The sequence below is a fragment of the Pygoscelis adeliae genome, unplaced genomic scaffold (assembly GCF_000699105.1).
Source record: "Pygoscelis adeliae isolate BGI_AS28 unplaced genomic scaffold, ASM69910v1 Scaffold54, whole genome shotgun sequence".
Classification (NCBI taxonomy): domain Eukaryota; kingdom Metazoa; phylum Chordata; class Aves; order Sphenisciformes; family Spheniscidae; genus Pygoscelis; species Pygoscelis adeliae.
This window is the reverse complement of record NW_008824982.1, coordinates 364113-390573: the sequence shown is the minus strand read 5'-3', so window position 1 is coordinate 390573 and position 26461 is coordinate 364113. Positions and strand designations below refer to the sequence as shown.

The 26461-nt window shown below is 38.6% G+C and overlaps 1 protein-coding gene across 1 annotated transcript in view; it reads right to left on the bottom strand.

The window, feature by feature from the left end:
• The window catches only part of PTPRK (protein tyrosine phosphatase, receptor type, K), a 311793-nt gene that overhangs the window by 204858 nt on the left and 80474 nt on the right, over positions 1-26461 (bottom strand). The window contains 2 exon segments of the mRNA XM_009325628.1: positions 3868-3983; positions 5687-5768. Coding sequence (XP_009323903.1) covers positions 3868-3983; positions 5687-5768 — 198 coding nt within the window.

Here is a 26461-nt window from a genome sequence, read left to right as displayed (position 1 = left end):
ATACACACCAAGACTGAAATGTATTTCAGAAACAACTTCAATGCTCACTTTAAACAAAAACTAAGGACTTTGAAACTCTTTCAGAATTTACGAATAATTGCAGGTCATAAAGAGAATCCTTCGGCTCACAACTGTAATAAATCTGATAGCAGATTAGCTTCAAAAGGTGAAGAACAAAAAAATTTGAGCTGCATTTCTGTCCCGCTCCCACACCCACTATTCACACCGTCACAAAAGGTATGTTTCAGATCATCTTGTTCAACCAGTTAAATCTCTTTATCTGTGCAAATATTTGTTTCGTATTAATGCAGCTGCAACTTTTAAAGACTTCTATTATCTTTACTGCTTATCTTTCAGTGCCAGAGCTCTGACTGTCCCAGACCTTGGTCCAGTGGGGCTGCAAAACGCAGGGGTGGGAGGGAAGGGGTATGAAAGGGGAAAAGAGACCAGATACAATCTAAAAACAAACAAACGAGCAGAATCTGCAGCCATGAAAATCAGGAGAAGTTCAATTCAATGTTAATTCCTATTTGTCTGAAATGCTTACAGACGTACATTTATAGAAAATGGGAGTTGATGAAAAGACTGTCATTACAGCAGTAAACACACAGGAAAGTATTGAAATGCTGTGCCTATTTTTATCCATTTTTATTTTCAGACACACAAAGGTATGTGCACTTAATTATATATATACACTGAGAAAAACATAAGCATGGAAATGTGCATGCACATAGATCATCTAGTATATGATCAGGGCTTTCTCCCAATAACTAAAAAAAAAAAATTAAAGTTTACATAGGACACTACAATGAGACATGCTACTGAGATCCACTTTTACTTCACTTCAGGTTGTTATAAATCTTTCCCTCTTCCCTGCTTCTAACCAAACACCCCCATCTTTTTCCACCTGCTGGCACTATTTATATAGGTAATTCAGACATGAATCAAGCTAAAAAATTAAAAAAAAACCCAAAAACCAAAAAACCCCAAACCAAAACAGTCCTCCCCACCCCCAACAACAAAAAACCAATTTGGGCCAAAATCTTTTTCAGCCAGATCACTTTCCTGAACTGACTGACTGGCAAGCTGCAAAAGCTCCAGCATCAGTGCAGAGAGGGATGAGGAGGGCGAAGCCGAGATTGCAGCAGCTCAGACTGAGCCTGGCTGAAGCAGCCGTGGGACTGCATGACTCTGAACACAGAGCAGGGCGGCTGCTAGTTTTTTCTCCTCCTGCTGCTGAATTTACTTTAGCCCCTCTCCAGAACAGAGGGCTGGGACAGCCAGAGAGCACTGGTAGAGTCTGTAACGAAATCTTTGCCTTCACATCTCTATTACTTCAATGCAAGCAAATGAGATCTTAGATCATTTCAGATACAAAAAGCCCTAGTGTCCCAGATTGCACCTCGGATCTTTCCTTATCAAAGAATGTGTTTTAATAGCAAATTGTTTGCTGCTTTTTCCTTTTTTTTCCAAGGAAATATCTTTTCTCTTTCAATAAGAACATAACCAAAAGCTATTTTCTCTAACACAGTGTACTTGGAAAGTGTCTTCTTCCCCCCCTCTCCCCTTCATTTTTCATTTTTGCACTTTTTTTTTTTTTAATGGCCTTTCTTTTTATGAGAAAAATACATACCTGGAATGTTTCAGCTTAGGGCTCTCAAAAACAATTACTTAGGCATTTGATTTGATCTGCCGGTTCTTCCTTTCTGGCTATTCGGGCTTTATGAATCTCTGGTTTGGTCAAAGGTTAAAGCGAACCTTTTCCAAGTCACACTCCGGAGCCTCACAAGGCCCACACATATCCACCCCGGGTTTTAAGGAAAGGGAGTAAATTCACTATTAGCTGTGCACAACAGCAGTAGCTTGCTGTGTTATCTAAGGAAGAGAATTCAGAGGGGAAAGTTGCAGATTCACTCTTATGTTGGGCAAGTAAGATGGAGAGGTGGAATGATGAGGGAGGAAGAAAAAAATGGGTCACCTTTAAATTGGTGAAAATTTGGCACTGTTTAACGGAAAACAAGAAGGGGAACAGAAGTTCAAGTATATAATTTTAGTAGCAAGTTATCTTCAAGAACATCAAGGCACTTCATAAGCACAAGCAAGCAGAGTTATAAACTCAAAGGTACCTTATCTTCCGCACTGTGAGAAATCACCACATCTGTGATCCCCACACACAAAAAAACCAAACCAAACAACCCATGAAGTATATGGAGGTACAAAACATATGTTTTCTGAGTTGTTCTGGCTGCTAACCGGGCTTCTCAGGGGAGTGAAAGTTAGAAAGGATAATCTATCAGAGTTATCTGACTCTGAGGAGTGAGCGATAGGGAAGATTTCCAGCCGGTTGTCTCCATCGGGCCTTTCTGACCCATGATCAACTGAAGGTGGTGCTTCACGGATTTGCTGGTATGCTCCTCTTGATATAGTCCTGCCTTTGATATAGCAAAACCCAGTTCAATTTCATTTTGTGTGCTTTGTGTTCTCTATTTGCACACTGAAATCAAACTCCTCCTCCTCAATGAATGCATTACATTTGCTCAATTTAAACAAGTTACTACTCAAAGACATGGAGTACAAATCATTCCTACCGCTATGATACCTTTTCACTAAAAGCAATGCAGTTACTGCTAGATTTGTGTTCCTTTTTTAATGCTGCAGCATATTTGTCCAGTAATACATTTTGCATATTGGATTTCTAATCGCATTCTATCTATTAAAAAAAAAATCTTTAATATTTTAAGTTTATCACATGCCTGTACGTAACTGTTACTCAAGGTTTGTCAGCTCCATTCTCTATTAAAAGAAAAATCAAACAGATTGAAGTAACCAATTATAGTTCATTTCAAAGTACAACGCTTGCCAAAAAATAGATATTTTAAAGTTCTGATTATAGTTCATTTCAAAGTACAATGTTTCCCAAAAAGTATATACTTTACAGTTCTGAAAGTATACAGAAATACACATTTTAAAAAAATAAAGTTTTAAAGGGCATATTTAGAAACCATTCTAAAGGAGCGTTGGTGCTTAAGGTTTATGTATAAACTAAAGCATACACATAAAGGTACACATACAACTGAAGTGATTTTTTTAATCCTTATCAGGTGGCAAAATCTAATTTTTTAAGAAGCAACTGTGAAACTTTGCCATCCTTCTACTTAACTAGTGGTCTTAACTGTAAGTAACCCCATCCCCACACCACAAAGCAAAACGGTTGTTTTGGGAGGATTGTGGTGTTCGTTTCTTCTTTTTTCTTGTTTTTTAGTGAGAAGGATTATTTCCTGGTTTTAGTCATCTCTTAGATTCTAACATTATATACCACTCACAATTACACACAGATAAAAGTTCAAGTCCCTCCTATTATGGAGACAGAGGAAAAGGACATGCAACAGTCCTTTTATGTTGTCCCATTAAATACGCTGCTGAGTAAAACCGATGTGCACACAGAATACAGCCACATCACTCCAGCCACCTGCTTGGACAAAGAATTAGTTGTAATTTATATGATAAAATGATCCTCAAAATGTATGACAGCTGTGTTACATCTGTGTTTTACTAGATCCCAAATGCCAATTATCTGCATTTAATGATAAAAAAAATTTGATAGACAGGGTGATTTACAAGGAGAAGGCCCACAATGCCTTAAAGACCAACCCTCCTCCACTGTCCACACCAGTTGTTCTAATTTTTAATCCAAGCTTTTTAATATTACAAAACTGATTACAAGTTTCTCCATTTAACAAAGATAAAATTGTATTTAAACTGAATTTTTTACATGCAGAAGAAAAAAAAGGCTTAGGAATTTAAATATTTCACCTCCAGAAAGCAGCCTGTCCTCTAACCAAACAGACTTGCATGAGTTGGCCTTACCTGGAGCCATAACTTGTTATTCACTGCATCTCTCCCCGTAGCAATGCATTGAAATGTAGCATTCTGCCCTGCATTGACCTCTACATCCCCCAGCCTCAAGAAATGTGGAGATTTATCTGCAGAGGGGGAAAAGAAAAATTACAAATAACGCTTATTGCTAAAAAAGGTGCCAGCAACATTATTGTCTCCCTGAAGATGAATATTGTAACAACCTTTGGCTAAAAAACAGAAACAGAAGAGAGAAAATGATTTGTTTCATCTCTGTTCGAGAAGGAGTGCTGTCAGTCCTTTCCCTTCTCCCCTGCCAACATGTCAGCAGCACTTTACAAAAATTATCCCAAAGACTTTCAATTGTATGGAACCCATCAGACTGAGAAGAACCCAATTAGCAGGATACTGCTCAAGCAAATAGAGATACTATTCAGATTATTTGTAATGTAACTCAGAGCTCTGTTGTTTTACTAAATGAAATCATTTGTGCCATTGAACGTGGTATTTCAGGAGCTGACAAATCTATTTCCCACACTGACAAAGCCCCTAGGAAAGCTCAGTGGCACAACCACCTGAAGGATTTATTAGATGTAAGAAAGCTGACAGAGAAATTTGAGGAATGAGTGTGTTGCACAGCTCCCGCCCATCTCTTTCTCAAGAACTACTAATGAAAACAGTAGCTGAACTGTTATTTCTTTGTGCTTACCGAAAAAACACCAACACACAGGAAAAAACAGCAAATTGGAAAAAGGTTTAAACATCACTAACAAAAAAGAGCTTATCTGAATACTGTATCATGCTGATAATCTGCCATCATGACTGTACCCAAGTGCCTTTAGTTTTGGCACTTAAAAAAAAACACAAAGGAAAACAAAACACCAAAAGAAAAAAAATGAAAGCCAGATACTGAATCGGAGCAGAGCTTTGCTGAGTACAGATATCAGACAGCTGGGCTGGCTGAAATATAAAGAGGTAACTCAAATACCCTGTAAGCTTGGTAGCCCCTAAGAGCTATGGTCTTAACAGGTTTGGGGTAGAAGACGACAAAAATGTGAGGTTGCCATTGCAACTTTATTATTTGGCATCATTTTGCAAATTTGGGAGAGGGGGTAGTTATATCTTGATCATTTCAGAAAGCAATTTTCTCAGCCATGAGGTACATTACAATGAAATCACATTTTAGAAAGGGGATGCCTAGGGGAAGATCAGAAGAGCTGAACAGAACTGCACAGTAATAATTTCTCCCTCACAACTTTTTATTTGTACAATACTCTCATTATCACAACTTGTATTTGCATGTGTGTAATTCTTCTCCAGGATTAAGCAGGGAAAGGCAAACATAAATGCCTGGAGTCTGGCCACAAAAAGAAAACAACAAAACCCAATCCTTCAGTACTTCAATAACCAGAAGCTGCCTGTTTTTTTTTTTTTAATCTGTTGCGTCCATTTGAAAAAAAAAAAAAGAAAAAGAACAAGGGTATGAAATCTGATAAACCTCCTACATGCATGTGCCAATTCAGTTTCCTTTAATCAGTGAGTATATACATTAAAACCCATTTTGATTATGCACACCAACTGTGGTATAACTAAAAAGACACCGAAGAATTTCTGCTTTTGTATTCCTGTATACTTTACTTCTGGCAGACAAAGATTTTACCCAGGTAAATCACTATTGCAACACTACATTTTCCCCTGGAAGCTGCAACAAAAATACTACTGAAAGAACAAAGAACATCAGTGATCAAGTGATGAAAACTCAGCAGTCTACAGCAATATCAAACATGTCCTGAAAAGACAGAGAAAAATGCAGCTCTTAATCACTACTTACCACAAGGGTAACTCAGAACCTGGATGTCATCAATGGCAATGTAGCCATTTCTCCCATCTGAGACTTCAGCTTCAAATATTACCTGTCAAAATGAAAGAAAAAATGTTTTCAACGCTCATTTCCACAGAATTCCCACAGTGGCAAGCGTGTAGATATAAGACACATTGCCTTTTTCATTTAGTTGAAGTTCCTACAAGGTTTGACGACTGAATGGAATATTTATTACTCAATGTATTGCAGTTCCATACCATTCATATACATGACTTGCTTTGGATCTGCTGCTTGTGGCACACCAGAAAAGCATGTTTATTACCTCAATTAACACCATACTGCTTTCACTCCACTAAATATATAAACATGATTCAATTCCAAAAAAATTCCGTTACTTTCAGACAGGTCCGACATCACAGCACACAGAACTGATCAACCAATTTTAACAAAATTGATATTCTTGTCGGGGGCCACAGTATAGTCCAGTCTCCTGTAACCTTCTGCACCGTAATTGCACAGGAAAACATGCAGCAGCACAGAAATAGTGCAGCACTCCCCAGTGGCAATGAAAAGAACATCTGTAGCATGAGATTTATGTAGTAGTCATTAACTTCATTCTTCATTCTTGCAAGGCAATGGGAAAATTGCTGTGCGCGAAGGAAAAGAAGAGACTGTCTGCACATCCAACTTCTTGTCCCACCCTAAACAGGCAGTAACAGCAAAGAATTGCTCTTGGTCTGGTCCAGAGCACAGAGCTGTGTTTTGCTACAGATGAAGCAAAACAACGCCAACTTCCTTGTATGGATGAAAAAAAAGAAAAAAGTAGAATATGGTGAGAGTAAAAGGAAAATAATTAGAAGGAAAAAAAAATAAAGGATGAAGCATGAATGTCTAAACTAAAAGGAAGTTATGAAAGAGGAAAGCACACCAGTAAAGATTGAGTCAAGTGATACGATATAAACTTGCAGTCATGATTGCCCAAAATAACTATCTGTTGGGGTCTTCTGTGCAAGACAGGCTTAGAGCAAGTCAGCTGTTCTATACATCATCTTTTCAAGTAGTTTACATCTCTCATTCTTGGGGACAATGGAAGGGAGCAGCAAAGGCAATGGATTAACAACCCAACGTACGCTGCAGGTGGGCAGGAGAATGCCGTCCCCATCAAGCACCTTTCTCAGGTCTTCTTACTGGGGGATCCGCATGGCACCTTGCTAGGAAGTAATGACCAAGAGAGTCCTGGGAGCAAACAGGTCCCATCTACCTCCGGAGCTCCTTTTGGACCTCTCATTCACAAAAACTACCCTCTTTGGCAAGAAACCTGGCATTTATGCAACCTGGCTCTGAACACTGCATCAGGAACACTTCTGTGTGCTTATGCTCCACTCACTACATTTCCTCACTCTTACATCATCCAGATGTAACCACTCATCCAGACATGACATGCAATTTACCTTCCCATCAAAGGAGGCAGGGACCCCAGGTGGTCTGTTTATACTCAGAACTAATTCCACAACCTTAAAGGGGGGAAAATAAGGAAAACTTCCAAGGACAGGTGGATATGGGCATGTTCATGATGTGGTTCACAGGGTCCCCCAACTTGTGCTTTGACTGCAGAAAGATAAAGTATACTGTGCCTGTTGCACACGTATACTTTGGCAGCCTACAATCTCTGGAAGTTCTTGCTGAGGTTCTAGCTGCACTTCTCTCCATTCTTCTTTTTTCTTTTAGTTTTATTTGCACCCCAACGCAATTAAGTTGCAGTAACCACTTCATTCTCTGCCTCCTCCTCCTGCCTTGGCCAACAACAGCTTGATGGAAAGGAATTTAGTGTCTCAGGGTCCTACTTTCACTCCCTTGTCCAATAACCTCTCTGGCCAGAGCACTATTTGACAGCGTCCACTAGCTCCTCAGGCATCTTCAGAGAGCTGGCACTTGTTCCCAGTAAGGAACATCAACATGAATATCTTCAGTTCTTTAATAATTTGGATTAACCCTCTTCTTTTTTTCTTTTTTTAAATGGTTGTATGGTGTGAAAGACAAACAACTCAGTAAGAAATAAGTATTATATTTAAAACCCTTCTGACGGACCAATTTCTTTACAACACAATACAGTTCTATCACATACACGCACTCTGAAAGCACTTTATTTCTCAAAGTCCAGTTAAGAAATTTGAGCATCAGTTATAAGAACCAAACTAAATATACACCTCGCTCTGAGCTGGGTTGTTACTAATTCATTTAGAAGTAACTTAGATCCAGTTCCCAGGGAAGCTTGGCCTCATCTAAGCGTGTCCTTCTTCTGTATGTTGATACCTTCCTACACTGGGGGCAGAGGGGAGAAAGTTACCTTCCTTGGAACAGAGCTGGGAATGAATTTACTTTTTTTTTTTCCCCTACCTCCTCCAGATTAATTTAATTAATCCACATCCTCCCAGAGTAGGAAGTTAACAAAAAAAGAGAAGTTCACAGGAAAGCGTAAGATTAAGACACGGAGAACCATGAGAAGGAAAAAAAAAAACAAACCACAACACAACAAAACAAAACATGGACATGAGGAAAAATGTCTTTACTGAAAGAGTGGTTAAACATTGGAAGAGGCTGCCCAGGGAAGTGGTTGAGTCACCATCCCTGGAAGTATTTAAAAGACGGGTAGATGATCTTAGAGGTCTCTTCCAACCTTAATGATTCTATGATTCTAAAAAACATGAACAAACATGGAAATGAAAGAAGCCTACAAAATGTTATAGGGAGTAATGTTTATGAGGTAAGTAAAGGATAAATAAAGCTATTAAAAAGACAGAGATATTAGAAAGCTGAGATTTCATATATACAGTGCTAAACTATTTTTATTTACATTCATAATTGGTATAAATACAGCTATGAAACATTCATAACTATAGACACTATATAGCAAAAGGTGCAGCTCAGTTAAAAAATTCTTATCAGGCTTTAATTTGATAACATCTGTTCACATTTAAAATGGAAAGAGGGAATTGCATATACAGGTGAAAACAGCAATTTAAAACGCTGACAAGTCAGACCAGAATCTGAGGTAGTTCTTTTCCTCACGTACGCACACACTACTTGAGAAAAAACAGACTGTTGAGCTACTCCTTTCACCAGAGAAGGTTTATCCTAATAAGACACCAGTGCTTTGGGAGTGAATCCTGCACTTAGTCTGCACTGCTGTCCAGTTTACAGTCCTAGAAAGAATGGCTTTAACACTTTCATTTTAGCTGAAAAATAATTCAGATTATCACTCTAGCCAGAAAACATTAGTTGCCTGTGCAACTATACATGTCCTACTTATTACAATTTAATTGCCCACCCATCTAGTGCACTTCTGAGATGCGCTCGGTTCCTTTAACGGAGAGGAGAGACTGCTTTGGGGGGATAAATCGGGCTTGCACAGAGCAGGGCTGTGGAGACAGCTATCCTGTCTCGTTTGTACCAGCGTCACCACAATGAATGAGAATGGGAAATGCTGAATAGCTCAGGTAATTCAAATGCTACTCAAGGGAATTAGATTTGATCCCCGAATTTTCTACACTGTTCCAAGGTGATACTCAAATAGTTAGCTACTTCTCCAAATAAAGTGGCATGTCCTTGTTTATGAAGTGCCTGCATTCAGATGCAAATGAAGACAGAATGTCAGTACTCCCTGAACTGGACGTGCTTCTACGTATTTAGACATCCCTAATGCATCTCTTGTCCATATATTGGTCCATTTTTCCCCTAAAACCATGCAAGCTTTTAGTGAACACAGTATCATTTGGGAAAATCCACGGGTTTACTACTGACAGCAGTAAGAGCCGTTTCCATTTGTCTGTTTTGTACCTGGCTTCCTTTAATGACCCAAATCAGTGACAAATTGATCCCAATCATCCTGGTCTATTATTCACAGCTTTGTAGACCTCTATTATATGTCCCCAAGTAATTTTGTCTCAAATTTGAAGAGTCCCAGATTATTCAGTCAATCTCTTATAGAAACCGTTCCCTTTTCTTTGATTATCCTTCTCACCCTTCTCTAAAGCTCTTTCTAACTGTGCTATATTCTTTGAGGATAACAAGAGCAGAGCTGGCACACAGTAATCAAGACATGGGTGACTCATAAGTTATACAACAGCATAATATCATTATCTAATTTATACTGAACTTCCTTAACCATTCTTAACACTTCATTTGCTTTTTTTTGACCATCACTGGGCTCTAAGCTGAGATTTTTATGAACCCCACAACCTTGCTGCAGAGTACCAATGGCAAGCTCCGAGTCCATCATTCTGTGTGTGAAATTAGGATTTTATGCAGTGTGCATTATTTTATATCTCTTTATCTACACTAAAATGTGCCTGCCATTTTATTGCCCAGTCATTCGCAGCTGGTAATATTGTGATGGTCCTTCTACAGGTCCTCACTATCACATATTGTCCTTGCTATTCCAAAGTAGCTTTCACCTACAAATTTTTGTCTTCGTACTGTTCTCCGGCCCCCACTCTAGTCCCTTATGAACATGTTGAAAGGCACAAATCTCTCTAGGATGCCTTGGTGACTACTTCTGGGCATACTGACAATCTATTCCTACCTTCTCTTTTTCCTCTTAAACAATTATCTATCTATGGAAGTATCTTTCTTCTCATAGAATGGCAGCTTAGCTTCACTACAAGCTTTTGTAGAGGGACATGGTCAAAAGCCTTTTGGAAACCTAACCAGCCTGTATCAATCAGATGACCCTTATCTATATGCTTGCTGACCCCTCTAAATGGCTCCAAGGTTGAAAATTAAGCATATGCCATGCAACATACAGCAAAAAAAGAGAAAAAAAACTAGTAATTTTGTGTCAGGCACTGCAAAATAGCACATACTTTGTTTTTGCATCACAGCTCTAAAATGCAGATGATGACAATCACTTCACCTAATACTATTCCAGAAATAAATGTTTGTGAACAAATTAAATACTCAACAGTATTTGAATGCAATGGAAAAGGTAGTAATTATTACAGCAAAGACCCCTAAAGGGATTTAGTTGCTGAAGTTTAATGCTTAAGAAATACTCAAACCTTCACATTCCTCCACAGCCCTAACATTGCATCCTGCAATCGCCATGAAGACTAAGCCTGCACTTGCAGGAATATAAAAAATACATTTCTTAAGGACTGGCCTCACCGAATTCTTAACTCTTGTCAGGATCCAAAAATTCAGGTATCATCATTATTGGCTCATTTGAGGCACTGATTAAAATAAGCATTCCCAAAACATACCTAGTCAATTAAGTACAAAATGCAGTCAGGAAAGAGGGAGAACTACTCTGTAGCCCAAAGCCTACCCTTAGAACATAATTCTCCCTAGGTTTTGTAAAACCTGTTTCCTTGTAAACTATACCCCACCATCACCAAGCAGGGTATTTTCAGTACAGTTTGAGACATTCCTCGTCCTTCCTCTGCTTGACTAGTTCTGACTACTCGCGGTACTGAAGAAGGCGAGAATCTCCCACAGTTTCGACAGCAGTCCTGTCAGACCATCATATATATGAAGCAAACATCCATACATCAATTAGATAAAAGTGAGTATTAAAAGGTTTAGTTACAACAGAAATGTAGTGTTTCATTGACTATTTTTTCTGCTAGGCTCTAATACACATCATTAAGAGAGAGCTGAAAAGGAATTTGAGATGGAAATAGAAAAAAAAAAGAAATAGTTAGATCTTGTAATTTCCTCAGAGCATTCAACTTGCAACACATTTTTGTTCAGCTATAGGAGGGCTTCTATTAGCTTAATTATCTGAAATCAAACTTGTAAATAAATCAATTCCAATGCTTGGGGGAAAGGTGTGTTAGAGAGCTGTAAGCAGACAGAAGGTATCACGTCTGTGATAAAACGCAGTTTAACAAAAAAAAAAAAACAAAGCCAACAACAAAAAACTTCAACTAGACTCCAGAATTACTGGGAACTTTGTGCTCTTTCCTCACTGTTCCACTATGCATAATCCTGATGATGTGCATTTTGATCTATTTTTGGCACCTTCCACATCATTTCTATTCAACTTGTGAATAAAACAAATGAAGAATAAATTACTTCGAACCAAAAGAAGCAGTGGAGTTATATTAATTAACCTCATCAAGATATGAGTTATATTAACCTCACCAGATATAAAGCCCTAAAGTCTTTCATAAGAATATAAAAAGAAAACATTTTACGTGATTTATTTTTTTCTACTTCATACACATCTCCTTCATTGATTCATTTTAATATTTGTAAAAGCACAGTAGGGTGACTCCAGATATACTTGAACCTAGTACTTATACTAGAATTGGTTAAGATTAAACAGCACATTAGGAGCAAGTTTGTTTTGTAGTAACATAACTTTCAGCAGATGAAAAGCCATGAACAGCAAGACCAGTTATACATAAGTTAAAACACTAACGAATCCTATTCACTGACAAGCTTCTAGTTCTAACACTGCAAAAACATTGGACAAAGGCACTTTAAAATACTAAAGCAAAGTTTTTAATTACCAAGAAACTAAAAATTAATATAAACATGAAAACAGTATCATGTTACAAAAGAAATACTTAATGGAAGCTCGCTAAAAGAAAGGGACAGCTAAACAAATTTTTACCTAACATATACAAATTTTGTTGACATAATAAAAAGCATTTCCCTTGTGAAAGTTATAGATAATTTTGCTGAACTAATTTAGAAATCATGAAAACATAATTACTTCCATTTGAATGCTTAAGTAATGCTGTGAGGCAGCCTTTGCTGCTGACAGGGCCCAGGAGAATTTCCAGCACAGGAAATCAAACACTTGGGTGAAAATTTTGGGGTCTCAATTCTGCCAAGTCAGCTAACACCCTATTACTTCTTTTTTCCTCAGTAACACACCTCCTGAGGTTGAAAACCAAAGGAGTTAAGGCTATCTTCTTGCTAGTATCCTTACCAGCAGAGCTGGTCAGCTGACAGATTATTCAACCGTCTCAGAGTCACCCACAGGGAACCTTGACATACACACTTCCTCCCATCCACAAATTCATATTTAAGGTACACTCAACATGGGGAAGTCTATACTCCTGAGATTCATCTCAGTTCACGCTCTCTGTTAAGGAACCACCGAGAAAACATTCCTACCAAGGGTCCCAAAGAGTAATCCTTCACAGAATTCCTTAGCTGTAAATGATTTAGCTCCACGACTCAATCCCAGGGGAAAGGGGGAAAAAAAAAAAAAAAGGAAGGAAAAAAACCCCAACCCTAAAACTGTCTCTTTACACTAAGCAAGAACTGCAGGTGAGGTACATAATTTAAACATGAGGAGAGTTAGTAACAGTATTTTACCTCCACAAGCAACATACATGCTGCAGGAAAACACATAATTAAGATGAAGCATAATAAACCCTTGAAAGGGCCTGTATGACACAGTTATCTGATGCAGGGGAAGCTAGAGACCCAGACTCAGTGATCCTGGAGACCCCTATGTTTAGTTAGGAACAACAGGAAAAAACTCACATCCTTCCACTTATCTGTGCTTACTTCTCTTAAGTAGCTTATGCCAAATGTTTCTAGGCTCATGCCTAGAAAATGTCTGGATCAAGCACCGCACACAGAAGAGTTACAGCTGCTCTGGCTTTGAAGCAGTAGTAGTTTATCATCTGGGAATACTTACAGTCTTACAAAACCCACCCTGCTCTTGACTGACTGAAGAAGTTGAAGAAAACACATCCTTACGTAGTCTGTAAACACAAGATCTTCCATAAACCAAAACATTTGTTTAACGGTGAAAGTTCTTAAATGATTGAGATTTATAAATAATAACACTTCATGCAAAGGCATGACTTTTAACCACGAGAAAAAAAAACCTTGGTAGCATTGGAAATCATGATGTTTAAAGACTAAAACTGGGACAGTAGGAGTAAGAGACAAGCTAAGAATCAATATGAAATACTTAATACTTCACTTATTTTTGTGATAGACCAAAACTTTAAGAAAATACTTTCCAGTAGGACAGAAGTAGTCCTTTTGAACATGGGTAGCTACTAGAAAATGCAGCAGTACAAGTCTGGCATGATGCCACTGTACTTTTCTAAATCTAGAGCGGAAGTCAGTCCTTTTTGACTTTCAGTGACCCTCGGGAATTCCCTACCATGTGGGGATTTTTTTTTTTTTTTTAAATATGCTCTGTCTCAAACCATATATATATTCCCAGCCAAATTACTGATACATTTGAACACACTCAGTAATCATAACCATTATCCCTTGAAGCAATATCTACGTGAACACAAATAAATAAAATTCCCAGTTTCCTAACCACAGGATCTTTTCCATTTTCAATTTAAAAAAATAAAATTCATAGGTTCATGCTGCATCCTGCATATTGCTTTCTAGAACAACTTTTTCCAGTCCATATCAAGAGAAGAATTATCTAAAATTGCTTATTTTCAGCACAGCAACTGAAAAAATTTGAAGCACATATGCAGAAAGTCAAATCCATATCCATGCATTTGCTTGCTCCAGACAAAGATGCTGTTCAAAAACACTTTTTAATTCCAGCAATCACCAGTCAAGGTGCTGACAGGTACCTTGCTTCCTTTCCTCTCCCTTATCTTTTCTGCTTCTCCATAATAAAACTCACATAACTGAAGCTATCACCTTCTGCCACTTCTTCCAAAAGTGTTCATACTCAGCCTGCTTGAAGAACAGCAGAATTCAGTGGCCAAAGACACCCAGTTGTCCTAAATTACGACACTTGCTAGTGTCAGGAAGGAAGCAAACACCAAAAAAAGGCAAAAATGTGCAGTATCTCCTACTCCGTGTGGAATAATGCCAACACGTCTTAACTCAGGAAAGTTAGGACAAAATATGTTCTAATACAAGTGGAGGGCAGTTGAATAGATACAGTTTAACAGATATTTAATAAATATAGATCAAATACTGCCAAGGAAAAAAACTTAATAAAAAAGAAAAAGCAACTCACTCGAAGCAACGGACAGGTTACGTCAAACAGTACTGTGGAGATATTCATTGCATCAGCACGTATATATCATTGCATCACACTAATACTGAAACTAGCACAGTTTGTGTAGGAAATTTCTCTGACGTGTTCTCTCCAAGATGCACTTCAAGATGCAACAGCGAAAGTTCTATCCGCAAATTCTGTATATAGTCTTATTTTATCCTCTGTATTTTTGCATTAATCACAACATGTTGGTGCTGCACAAACACAGAAAATTACAGCCATCTGTACAAACAGCTTATGTCTAAAGACACAGGAGGTATGACGTCAAAACATTTCCTTGCTCTCAGTCTTGTCTTGCACAACATCCACTAAGCTGAACTGAATCTGGCAGAGTTGAATCTGACCAGGAATGTCAAGGGCAACAAGAAGGACTTCTGTAAGTATATAAGTAGCAAAAGGAAGACTAGGGAAAATGTTGGCCTGCTGCTGAATGGGACAAGGGCCTTAGTGACACAGGACATGGAAAAGACTGAGGTACTGATTGCCTTTGTCACCTCAGTCTTTGCTAGTAAGATCGACCTTCTGAAATCCAAGGACCCAGAGACCAAGAGCAAGGAAGACGTGCCTGAGGACCAGCATATGCTGGGGGCCACCCAGATGGAAAGCAGCTTAGCAGAAAAGGACCCAGGTGTCCTGGTGGTCACCAAGTTGAAGAAAAGCCAGCAATGTGCCCCTGTGGCAAAGACAGCTAATGTTATCCTGGGCTGCATAAGACAAAGTCTTGCCAGTGGGTTGAGGGAGTTGATCCTTCTCCTCTACTCAGCACTGGTGAGGCCACACCTGGAGAGCTAGGTCCAGTTCTGGGCTCCAGTACAAGGGAGACAGGGACATACCGGAGAGAGTCCAGTGAAGGGCCACAAAGATAACGAAGGGAATGGAACGGAACACCCCTTACATGAGGAAAGGCTGAGAGAGCTAGGACTGGTAAACCTGGAGAAGAGGAGGCTCAGGGGGGGAATCTCATCATGTATAAATACCTAACGGAAGGGTGCAAAGAGAACAGAGCCAGGCTCTTCTCAGTGGTGCCCAGTGAAAGGACAGGAGGCAACAGACACAAACTGAAACACAGGAGGTTCAGTCCGAACATCAGGAAACACTTTTTTACTGTGAGGGTGGCCAAGCGCTGGCACAGGTTGCACAGGAAGGTTGTGGAGTCTCTCCATCCTTGGAGATATTCAGAAGCTGTCTGGACTCAGCTGGGCAACTGGCTCTAGGTGGCCCTGCTTGAGCAGGGGAGTTGGACCAGATAACCCTCAGAGATGCCTTCCAACCTCAAGCATTCTGTGATGTTGTGAGACTGCTGACCCCAAAAATAATTTGATTTCACTGATATTAAATAGAAGGGCTAATGTTCAGTGTTGACTGTATTTCTTCCAGACATTCACTATAGTTTGGATTGCATATAACCCGTTTCTCTTTAGAAAGTGTGAATTGAAATTTTTCATGTATGCATTTTACAAATATTAATACCTGCTATATGTATTTTGCCAGAAGACGAGCCCCTGACTAACACCTGCTTGTTTAGGATAATTCCTGCCTATGAATCATTTGTGGGATGATGGGAGCACTATTTGTGTAAGTCACCTGGACTACCTAACTCAGAAAGGCTTACTATCCCCTTCCACTAAAACCTAGTAAAAACATAATATAATCTATCAACAAAGAAAAGTTTTGAACTATGAAAGATTCTCCAGCAATCATTTTTAGCCACAACAAGTGTTATCCATAACCACTCAAACTTAACAGCTGAAGTCCATGGAGGAGAGACTCTTTCATGGGACAACGTAATATACCTCAAACAATCTTGCACTACCCTCTGCGCTTGCAGGGTGAGCTCACAGAGACTTGGTTGCCAAATGCTGACATGTGAAGAGCCATAATAAGGAATGTTTTTTAAACCCAAAGCCCAAAACCTCGTGTTAATTCTCATTTGTTTCCATGTGAGAATCCAGGCCTGTTCATGCTGCCATGGATTAGAGGCATAGAATCATTTAGGCTGCGAAAGACTTTTAAGAACATCAAGTACAACCGTTAACCCAGCACTGCCAAGTCCACCACTAAACCATGTCCCTGAGCACCATGTCTACACATCTTTTAAATACCTCCAGGGATGGTGACTCAACCACTTCCCTGGGCAGCCTGTTCCAATGTTTAACTACTCTTTCAGTAAAGAAATTTTTCCTCACATCCAATCTAAACCTCCCCTGGCGCAACTTGAGGCCATTTCCTCTCGTCCTATCACCAGTTACTTGGGAGAAGAGACCGACACCCACCTCGCTACAACCTCCTTTCAGGTAGTTGTAGAGAGCGATGAGGTCTCCCCTGAGCCTCCTGTTCTCCAGGTTAAACAACCCCAGTTCCCTCAGCCGCTCCTCATAAGCCTTGTGCTCTAGGCCCTGACTGATAGGGTGACTCCTAAATTATCTCTTTTTGATACTTTCTTGCTCGTTTTTTGCATCTCAAAGTTTTTCTGCGTTTTAGTTTAATGAACCAGAAGTTTAAGAGAGCAGTCATTACTGCCTTTTCTGTGATGACCGTTTGTTTATCAGTAATGACTACAGACCCAAGAAACCCATATATATATATGAAGGATAATCATATGACCATAATTTACAGGTGGAACAATTGCATGGAGAAGCCAGCACATGCAAGTTCTCTAGAAGCACATTACAGCAAAGAAATCAAGCATAAAATGGCTTTTGTCACAGCGAAGCAACAGAATGCAAGCTAAATTCTGTTAACCATGCCCACATTAATTCGTTGCTCCATAGCAGTTTTGCACAAATCAGTTTGACAGGCAACACCTTTACTTTATCATAAGTAGCATAATTCTCACATAGGGTTAGAAGAACAATCCCAAGCCGCACCTAGTAACTGGTTTGAGACTGTTCCTACCATAACTGAAAGAAGTAAATTGCTCATGGTTGGCAAAGTGACAGTGAACCCTATCAAATTACATTTGTGAATGAAAAAGCAAAAGAACAAGGTGGTTCTCAAGAGCATGATGTATGGAAAATATGAGAACCTGAAGAAGTAAGAGCTTAAGCCAACTTTTGCTTCTGTCTGCATGAACTAATAACCCTTAAAAAAAAAGAACACATCTCCATAGATACACAATGGTATCCACAGCTTTTTTCTCTTTAAAGATGTTTGTGTAAAGTAAAAAAAACCAACCAACCAAAACAACAAAAAAATCCCAAGACCAAAAACTACCAAACAAAAACAAACAAAAACAAAAAAAAAACCACAAAAAAAACCCAAACAAAAAAAAAAAACAGAAAAATAGAATCACTAACTGAATCTTTCAAAGTACATTAACTGACATCTTCATACAAGTCATGTCTAGGGTACACACTTGGGACCAAGTTTTGGCACTTTTGCCTTCAGCAAGACTACTTAGCGAGACTACAAAGAGAAACAGCTTGAAAAGGCCCCTAGATATACCAGATATGCCAGACCTCCAGATACTCAGGTCCTATTTCAACAAGTCTCTCTGAAAATTATCTTCCTACTTCTGAAAACATTAGACCAGTAACGTTGAAACCATTTAAACTGTCACTATTACTTGGTTATGTGTAATATCACATGCCTTGCTTAATGAAACCAGACAAGTCAGATTAATTTCCTAATTTCCCAGCTAAAGCAGAAACTTGCATTTGAGATTGTGACAGTGAAATATTTCTTTTTCAAAGTACTTCTACATCAGAAATGGGTAGTAAAGACAACGAAGCACCAGAAGTAATGGCTGTGGAATCTGTCTGTGAAATCAATAAGATAAACATCAGTCAGGAATGATATGGATCTAGTTTACCCCACCACTGGCCAAGGCCAATATGTTATATTAACTCAGAAAGGATTTTCCAGATATATTTTTCTGGGATATTTTTAGAGCTTTCAGGCATTATATCATTAATAATAAAAGAATTAAACACAGAATCTTTGTAGTTTCTTCCATTTTTTTGAAGCAGAAAGCTGTAGCTATTCACCTTATATTCTCATTTTGCAGGGAGAAGTATGAAAGAGCTAGATGCTATTAAGGAGCTGAACAAATGAAACTGGATCAGAGTGGAGAAGACAAGTTACTGACAAGTCAAGTCAGGCACATCACAGGAAGCTAAAAATCAACAAGACAGAGACTTGGGGCAAAGAACCTCCTCTGTCCCCCCTTAAAACCCTTACCTTGGATACACCTACTAAAATCTTATTAGTCCTTTTCCCTTCTACCTTCCCTCTATTGATCAATCTGCAAAGACACCTGCTACATTGACTGGCCTTTGAGCAAACAAATTAAAATGAAAAGTCAAACAAAGGAGTGATGAATCCTAAATTCAAGAGAAAAGAGTCTCTCCATTCTAAAACAAATCCATTTCCATTTTTTAAGTGTTAAAGATTACTACTGAGCAGATATTCTTTGTTTCTTCTATAGGTGTACCTCGTAAGCTATTTTCAGGTAGCGATTTTGGCTACCAAAATGAATAATGCTTATCGTCTCTGGTACTGCACATAAATTTATCATTTTTTTCCACAGAAAAAGGAAGGCAAAAATACTCACTACCAGAATGAGTACCAGAATGTTTCTTGAAAGACAGAAATAACCAAGAACCATTCATACTCACATCCTTTGAACTTTTTCAGGATAAAGCACCAACTTTTTTTTAAATTGTTCAGAAAAATAGCTATGAAGCACCAAGCAATTACTATTCTTGAAACAGCATAGGTTTTATAACTAGCAGAACTAACCTTCTACCATAGCTTCTTTTAATTTGAGACATATTTTTAACATTCCTATAAAATAATTTTCTAACAGATGGATTATTAAATGGCAGAAAAAGATCGCATAGATGAATACTAACCTTTCACCTCATAAAATTACAATTTTTATCTACGATAAGCAGATAAGAGAGAAGGACATCTTTACTAGTAACCTTCTGACGATAAACTTCAATCCCAAAACAAACACATTTTACAATCTCTGCTCTCAAGGTTCGTTGTTCATTATTGTAAGCCATTGCGAGTTATTAAAGAATGTGCCTCTGGCAATTACAGAAAAGTCAAAACCTGTATTTAAGCTGCCCTTCATTCCAACAGGGGGGCCGGGGCAGTGTCCCACCAGTGGATCCAGTTATATCTCTATCACAGCATGCTGCATTACGTTCAACACGGCGCTTTTCACTTACATGATATTTTATAAAAAATTACAAAGGCGATAATCTTCAATGGGAGTAAATTAGGGATTGTGATTGAATTGGTGATTCCCTCCTCACCAGATTCAGGCTTCTGCAGTCACTGGCAATTACCATCACATTCAGTTCACAAAGGTTTGCAGATCACCTGTTACACTCACCACAGGCCACAAGAAATGCCCAACATTAAAACACAACTTTAACAACCACAGACAAATCCCAGGCAAAAGCCAGGAGTACATTGCTCCATCACAATAGATACTGAAGGCAGCACCAGTGTCTCTGCAATAAATTCTCTCCTGCTTCCTACTGGAAAAATCTGTATGCTAGAAGAGAACTAGGCATCTGATTATACCATAGTAACACATTTCTGCATTTAGTAATTGTTATATAGATGTATGCATGCATGCATTTACATGTGCCTATACATACAATGAATTTGGACAAGGTATTGATCACACACAATGAACAAGGCATTGTGTCCTAGCAAACATTCACCATGTTTATCCAAAGAATGCTAATAAACTGTCAGACTGTTGGATGCCATTTTTAGCTACCAACATTCTCAGATATTCTCTTGTATATTCAGCAACATGGCATTTGGAGCAAGTAATCTGGATTGCATAGAAGTCTTCTGTGAAGAGGTGTCAAAATCAAGCTTTCTCTAATTGCTCAACTGATCCACATGGAAGTATCAGATTCCTCTCTCCTCTCCCTTGGTTACAGCAAACCTAGTTCTCTTCCACCTAACTCTAGGCTCTCCTCCCCACGCTTCCTGGCAGCCTTGAATTAATGGCTATTGATGGCATGTTTCTATACCCGCATCTGACTTACAGCACTGAGTGAGCTCTTCCACTCCACAAAAGAAACACTCACTTAACTCAAAGGTACATTGCACAATATTCTACCAAAATAAACATGGAGATCCTAAAATAACTTTCAATGCATGCTTTATATTAATACATCCTTTAATAGCTTCTCAATATTTTTTTTTTCAATGTCAGACTTCCCAACAGCCTTCCTAGGAAATAAAAATAAGAGAATTTCAGAGAAAAAAAAAATTGATGTGCAGCTTTCTCATTATGCAAACTTCATTTCTCCTCATTTTTCCTTTCCTCATCACAACATTCCCTTCTATCAGACATTTCTTGACAGCTTTATGTTTTCCAGACTCTCCCTTCATCTGCCTTTACTTGCTACCTCACCCATCTTGTCCTCTTTGCTTTTTCCCAAGAGAGTACACTCAGCTTACCCACCTGAAAACAAGGCTCCCTCCAACTACAGCTCCATCTTCCTTAATTCTCTCTTTTTCAATGAAGTTGTCTCCAAATGCATAGTTTTACTACTCCATTTCCTTGGTTCATCTTCCCCAGCAAAACTACAATCACCAAAATCTATCCCCCAACAAAGCTAAGATTCATTTCCATCATCACCTGACAAGTTGTCTTACTGTCCTCTCTTCAAAAATTGAGTGCACTTGGCTTCCGTAGCACTGTTTTCTTTTAGACCTTCTCTTCGGACGTCACCTGAGGTTTCTCTTGTTCCTGTAGCATTGGGGCTTCACAGGAGCTTTACTAGGCCTTTGTTGGTCTCATTCTTTCCTTTCTCTCTTTATTTTCTTTCATTCCCTTCCTTCCCTTGACAGGGGGTGCTGTTATTTTGCCTCAATCAAGAGAAGACAATGGAAAGTCTAGAAGTTAAGTTCTTTTCCCATTTAGATATTAACTTATGTAACAGCATAAGCTCCTGAAGTATTTAAGTAGGAACACATCTCTTGCCCCTAAGCATAAGCTGTGAGATGGAGCGCAGCACTAGCAGAGCAGAAGATGGAGCACCTTCCACGAGACGCATACAACCTGGACAGCCGCAGCACAACTTGCTTCTTTTAACTTCCCTTCCATTTTCTACCTCTCATGGACCATACTGATACAGTGATGAATCCCAGAAATAAGTGCAGAAAGTATTAGCTCTTTGTCAGTACACACTGACCGAGAAGCCATTTGCTACCTTCTCTGAGGAAAAAGTGGCAAACTAGTCAAAGCGCAGAGCTCCATCAGAGCGATGTGCTCCATCAGTTGGACCACACTGCCGAGAACAGCCAATGAAACAAGCACAGCAACTGTTACAGTACTGACACCCTCAGGCACTAAAATAGTTATAAACTGAAACATATTTCTACTACTTTTGAAATAGAAAACTAAAATGGTGGGAAAACTTCTGGTACAGTAAGCAAGCTTTTTCCATCTCAGGCAGCTGAGTGAAAGGCCAGTGCATGAATAAAATAAATGGGACAATGAGACTGGAAACACAATTATCAAGGTATCACAAGGCAAAGACACTAAAGTAAGATGCAGTTAGCACTAATCCCAAACTCCAACTGATTAATCTTTCACATCTGGTGTGACAGGCATCACCATCACATCTGGTGATGCCCATTACTGTCATGAAAATGGGCATCACCAAATAGGGAGGAAAAAATACACGCACAATGCCCCCAGATCACACCACAGGTAGTCCAAGGTTTTACTTCACTTCCAAAACATCCATTAATAAGACAGCCAGTCCCTACAGAATTTTGGGAAGAAAATAACCTCATATTTCACTGGTTATTTGTATTGTTCACGTTCTTCAGATTCTCTTCTAATAATCTCTCTCTAATGAGTTTGGAAATAGGAGCAGCTGTACTTCCTTTTACTGCTGCTTCTCTTAACACTTTCTCAACTTATAGTGCTTTAAGTTATTGTGCCCATTTCCATTTCACCCACAGATGAAAATTGAACTCGCCCCCCACACTCACATACACACTTTACACTGTATATAAGAAAGGCAAATTCTGCTTTCACTTGATATGAACAGACCGCGAGGATAAAACTTAACATAGCAATCTGAAAAAAAAGTTTGATGAACAGGATTTCCCTTTGCTTCCAAGTACTTCAGCCATGCATTTCAGACCCTCTCTCCTTGCAGCTGCAGACCAGATATGCCAACCCAAACTTCAGCCCGAGTTTTCAAGCCTTTCTGGTTACACCCCCCAGCTCTTTGGATTCCAGAGCGTCCAAACAGATCTTATCTCCCCAAGGTGTTTATACAGCACCAAGAATTATATTCTCTCAGCGGAGTGTGTCAGCCCCTTTCTTGCAATCACCGTCCTGTCGCAAACCAGGACTTGAGACATGCCAGTTGCAGAAGGCTGATAAAAAGTCTCCATTATTGGAAACCAGATACAAGAACACACACTCGCATGCAAAACGGCCTGTCTCCTGCACTGCACTTTTTCCTCAACTGCCCTGACCTGAGATGCCAACCACTATATTTTTGTATTTAATCACCCAGTCAGGTAAGTTATATTTTGGCTAAGGATACATAACAAATAATATTAAGAGTAATGAAATACTTATAAAATATTAAACAAGAAGCACTTGGGAGATTAAAGAAAACTGGTGTGATTAGATCTTTGGTCTCATGGTGGTGTAATGCTCCAGAGGTTCAGTCAGTCATGTGTCAGCTAAAGCAGCAAAACTTTATTACTTCTGAAAAGCAATCTGGAACCGTAAACCTTAACAGTAGATTTAGCTCGTTGCCCAGGTTTACTTTAGACCTCAACTCCTGACATTTAAGCATAGGAGCTCTACCCAGATTTAATTCTTTTAAAACAAACACCACACAAAACCTATCCTTTTTAATTTATTTCATAACATTTGCTAAAATTACTTTTGCACACCTTGCTTAGAGCACCATAAATAGGATTCAATAACTTTTATGGCTAGCTCCTTTACAGGCGGTAAAGAGAAAATGTTTCATTAACTAAGACTAACACCCCAAAATATTACCAAATATTCAAAGATCACCTTTACATTATCAGCGTTTGCTGATAGCTATAAGCCAGTGATATTCCAGAGGATAGTTTCTCCTCTATAATTTGAATGGGAAATAACCAGTGTACCTTGGCAAAAGCTGACTTTCATTTCGATCATGGCAAACTGTAATAGGACAGGGCTATTCAAAGCATTTCTATTCTCCTCCCTTACAGTGATTATTGTTTAATAATGGCAAACACGACATATTGAGTAATAGTCATTTTGTCCTTTGGCACATCCAGCTATCCTTGGCTTAAGTTTAGTCAATCCTGTGCACAAAAACAAAGTCAAACATCACTGTCCTGACAAAGTAAGTGATGAATAAGGACAATACAAACTAAAAGAAGAAAAAGCTGTGTGATCCATCTCTGTGCTGTAAACAGGTCTTTGGATGTGAAAAAATTCAAGGTATTTGTAGAACAATAAATTCAGTGGATGTCAGAATATCTAGGCAACTCAGGTGCCATTCATCTTGTGCCTGAAAGGTATGTAGAACAATCCCTTCCTAACACTCATGACCTCTTTTCCTCCTTCCTCTTTATCATTTACTACCTTACTGTAAGTTGTTGAACGCCTCAATTCCTAAATCCAGGATCAGCTTCTGAGAAAAATGCTTTCATTGTAAGCTCAGCAATTTATTATGTACGTGTCCCGGGTCTTAACAGACATATGTGTGCGTGCGCACACAGATTTCTCCCCCCCCTTACTGTCTTATTGCCACTATCTCTGGCAACACAGAATACTTCAAGACACTGTAAGAGACCTTCAAGAAAGATTTCCATGTTTGTTCTAAAAACTTCATCCACACACTATATTAAGGCCTACAGGAGAAAAGAAAGTATACTGTTCTCACCACAATTAACTTTCTGAACATAAGGAAACATTAAGAGGTAGTATATAAAATTCAAGTACAATTTATTCATAGTGGGACATCTTAAAAACATCTTAGTTCAACCCACAAAATGCTTTATATCTTGTATCCAAACAAAACTTGTGATGAGCACCAGAAGGTAAGACTGAGGTACACAGTTAATGCCAAAAAGTCATTAAGAAGTTCCAGGGCTTTAAAGCACACTTCTACAAACCCTGCCCCTATTATGAGCTAAGGAAATATAAAAACAGTAAGATGGACATATATTGAAAGACTATTTTTGATCCTTATGAAAGAAATTAAACATATATTTATCAGGTACCAAAAACAGACAACTGGTGATGTAGAATAGTACTTAATTGTAATGGAAATACACAAGAAATATGAACAGAGCTGCTTTCTAACTACTAAACATTTTAATTTAAAAAGAGGAAAACCCGTAAGTATCATTAAAGGGACTGCTCCTGACACAGACACAGGGTGCTTATTTCCACGCAGCTTTTCTTCAGCAGACCATTGTGCCTCTGCGTGATTAAGTTACTACAGCATCTCATGCTTTTTCCAGTTTACAGAGCTCTAACATAAACCATTACACTAACTAGCATGCAAAAAACAGCTCACACATTCCGAAAATACTCTTTGAGGTGCTTCCTCCAGCGCATCCTCAAACATATGCTCTTGAACATCCATACATTAAAAACTGTAGATATTTACTACGTAGTCTCAGTTGTTCAATTTTTATTTAGTTTCAAACCCTTCTTCTACTCAGTGAACAGAGGAGGAGCTAATCAAAGGATAAACCAGAAAAAAATTCAGGGGGGTTTTTTGTTTGTTAGTTTTCATTTTCCAGCAGTGCTTTTACTGAAAAAAAGATAATAAGCGGAGTGGATAAAAATTGTCACTGCAGCAACAATTCTTAAAATTGACGCAATGTGAAATCAAGCTCACAGCAGTTAGCTGAAATTAAGTTTCTTAGTGCACATGGCTTGAGGAAAGAGAAAATATAGAAGAAATGGAATATTACACCCATAGAGATTTTCATGTCATCTCTAAAAACTAACCAATGAAGAGTGTATTCCAATACTTACATGTGAGTAAGATAATTACTCATATGTCAGGTAAGATAGCTACACAAGCACATGCTACGCTTTATACAACCTGAAAATGGTGTTTTTCTCAACTTTTAAATAGCCCTGTTTATAACAAGGGCTACCACCACAGATCAATACAAATAATTTTACACCTAAACTAAACTACATGAAAGTAATGACTACAATACTAATAAAGAGATTTACAACCTTCTTTTGAAATTTACACAAGATCTAACACACTCAAAAATGAACATTTCTTATACTGAATTCGCACAGTTCTTAATTTATTGTCTCTTTTGACTTAGCTGCCTTTTTGACCAGTAAGACCAAAGTGAGAAGAAACACCTAGGCCATTAATGAACAGTTTTGGCAATAAAATGAGGTCAGGTCACTCAACAATTTGTTGTCACTGACAAACCAATTGGTATCGTCCCTTTTCATAGGTCAGTGGCCAAATCAGTTGTAGTAAGTCACTTCATGAGAAAGACATTCCATAAAAAAAGAAAAGCAACCATTATATTCAAGATGATGTCTTCGCATGTAAGTTTGCTCAGTTCAAATCAAGTCAAAGTACACATAAAGAGAGATATAGAATCATAGAATCATTTAGGTTGGAAAAGACCTTTAAGATCATCCAGTCCAACTGTCAACCTAACACTGCCAAGTCCACCACTAAGCCATGTCCCTAAGTGCCACACCTACATGTCTTTTAAATACCTCCAGGGATGGTGACTCAACCACTTCCCTGGGCAGCCTGGTCCAATGTTTAACCACT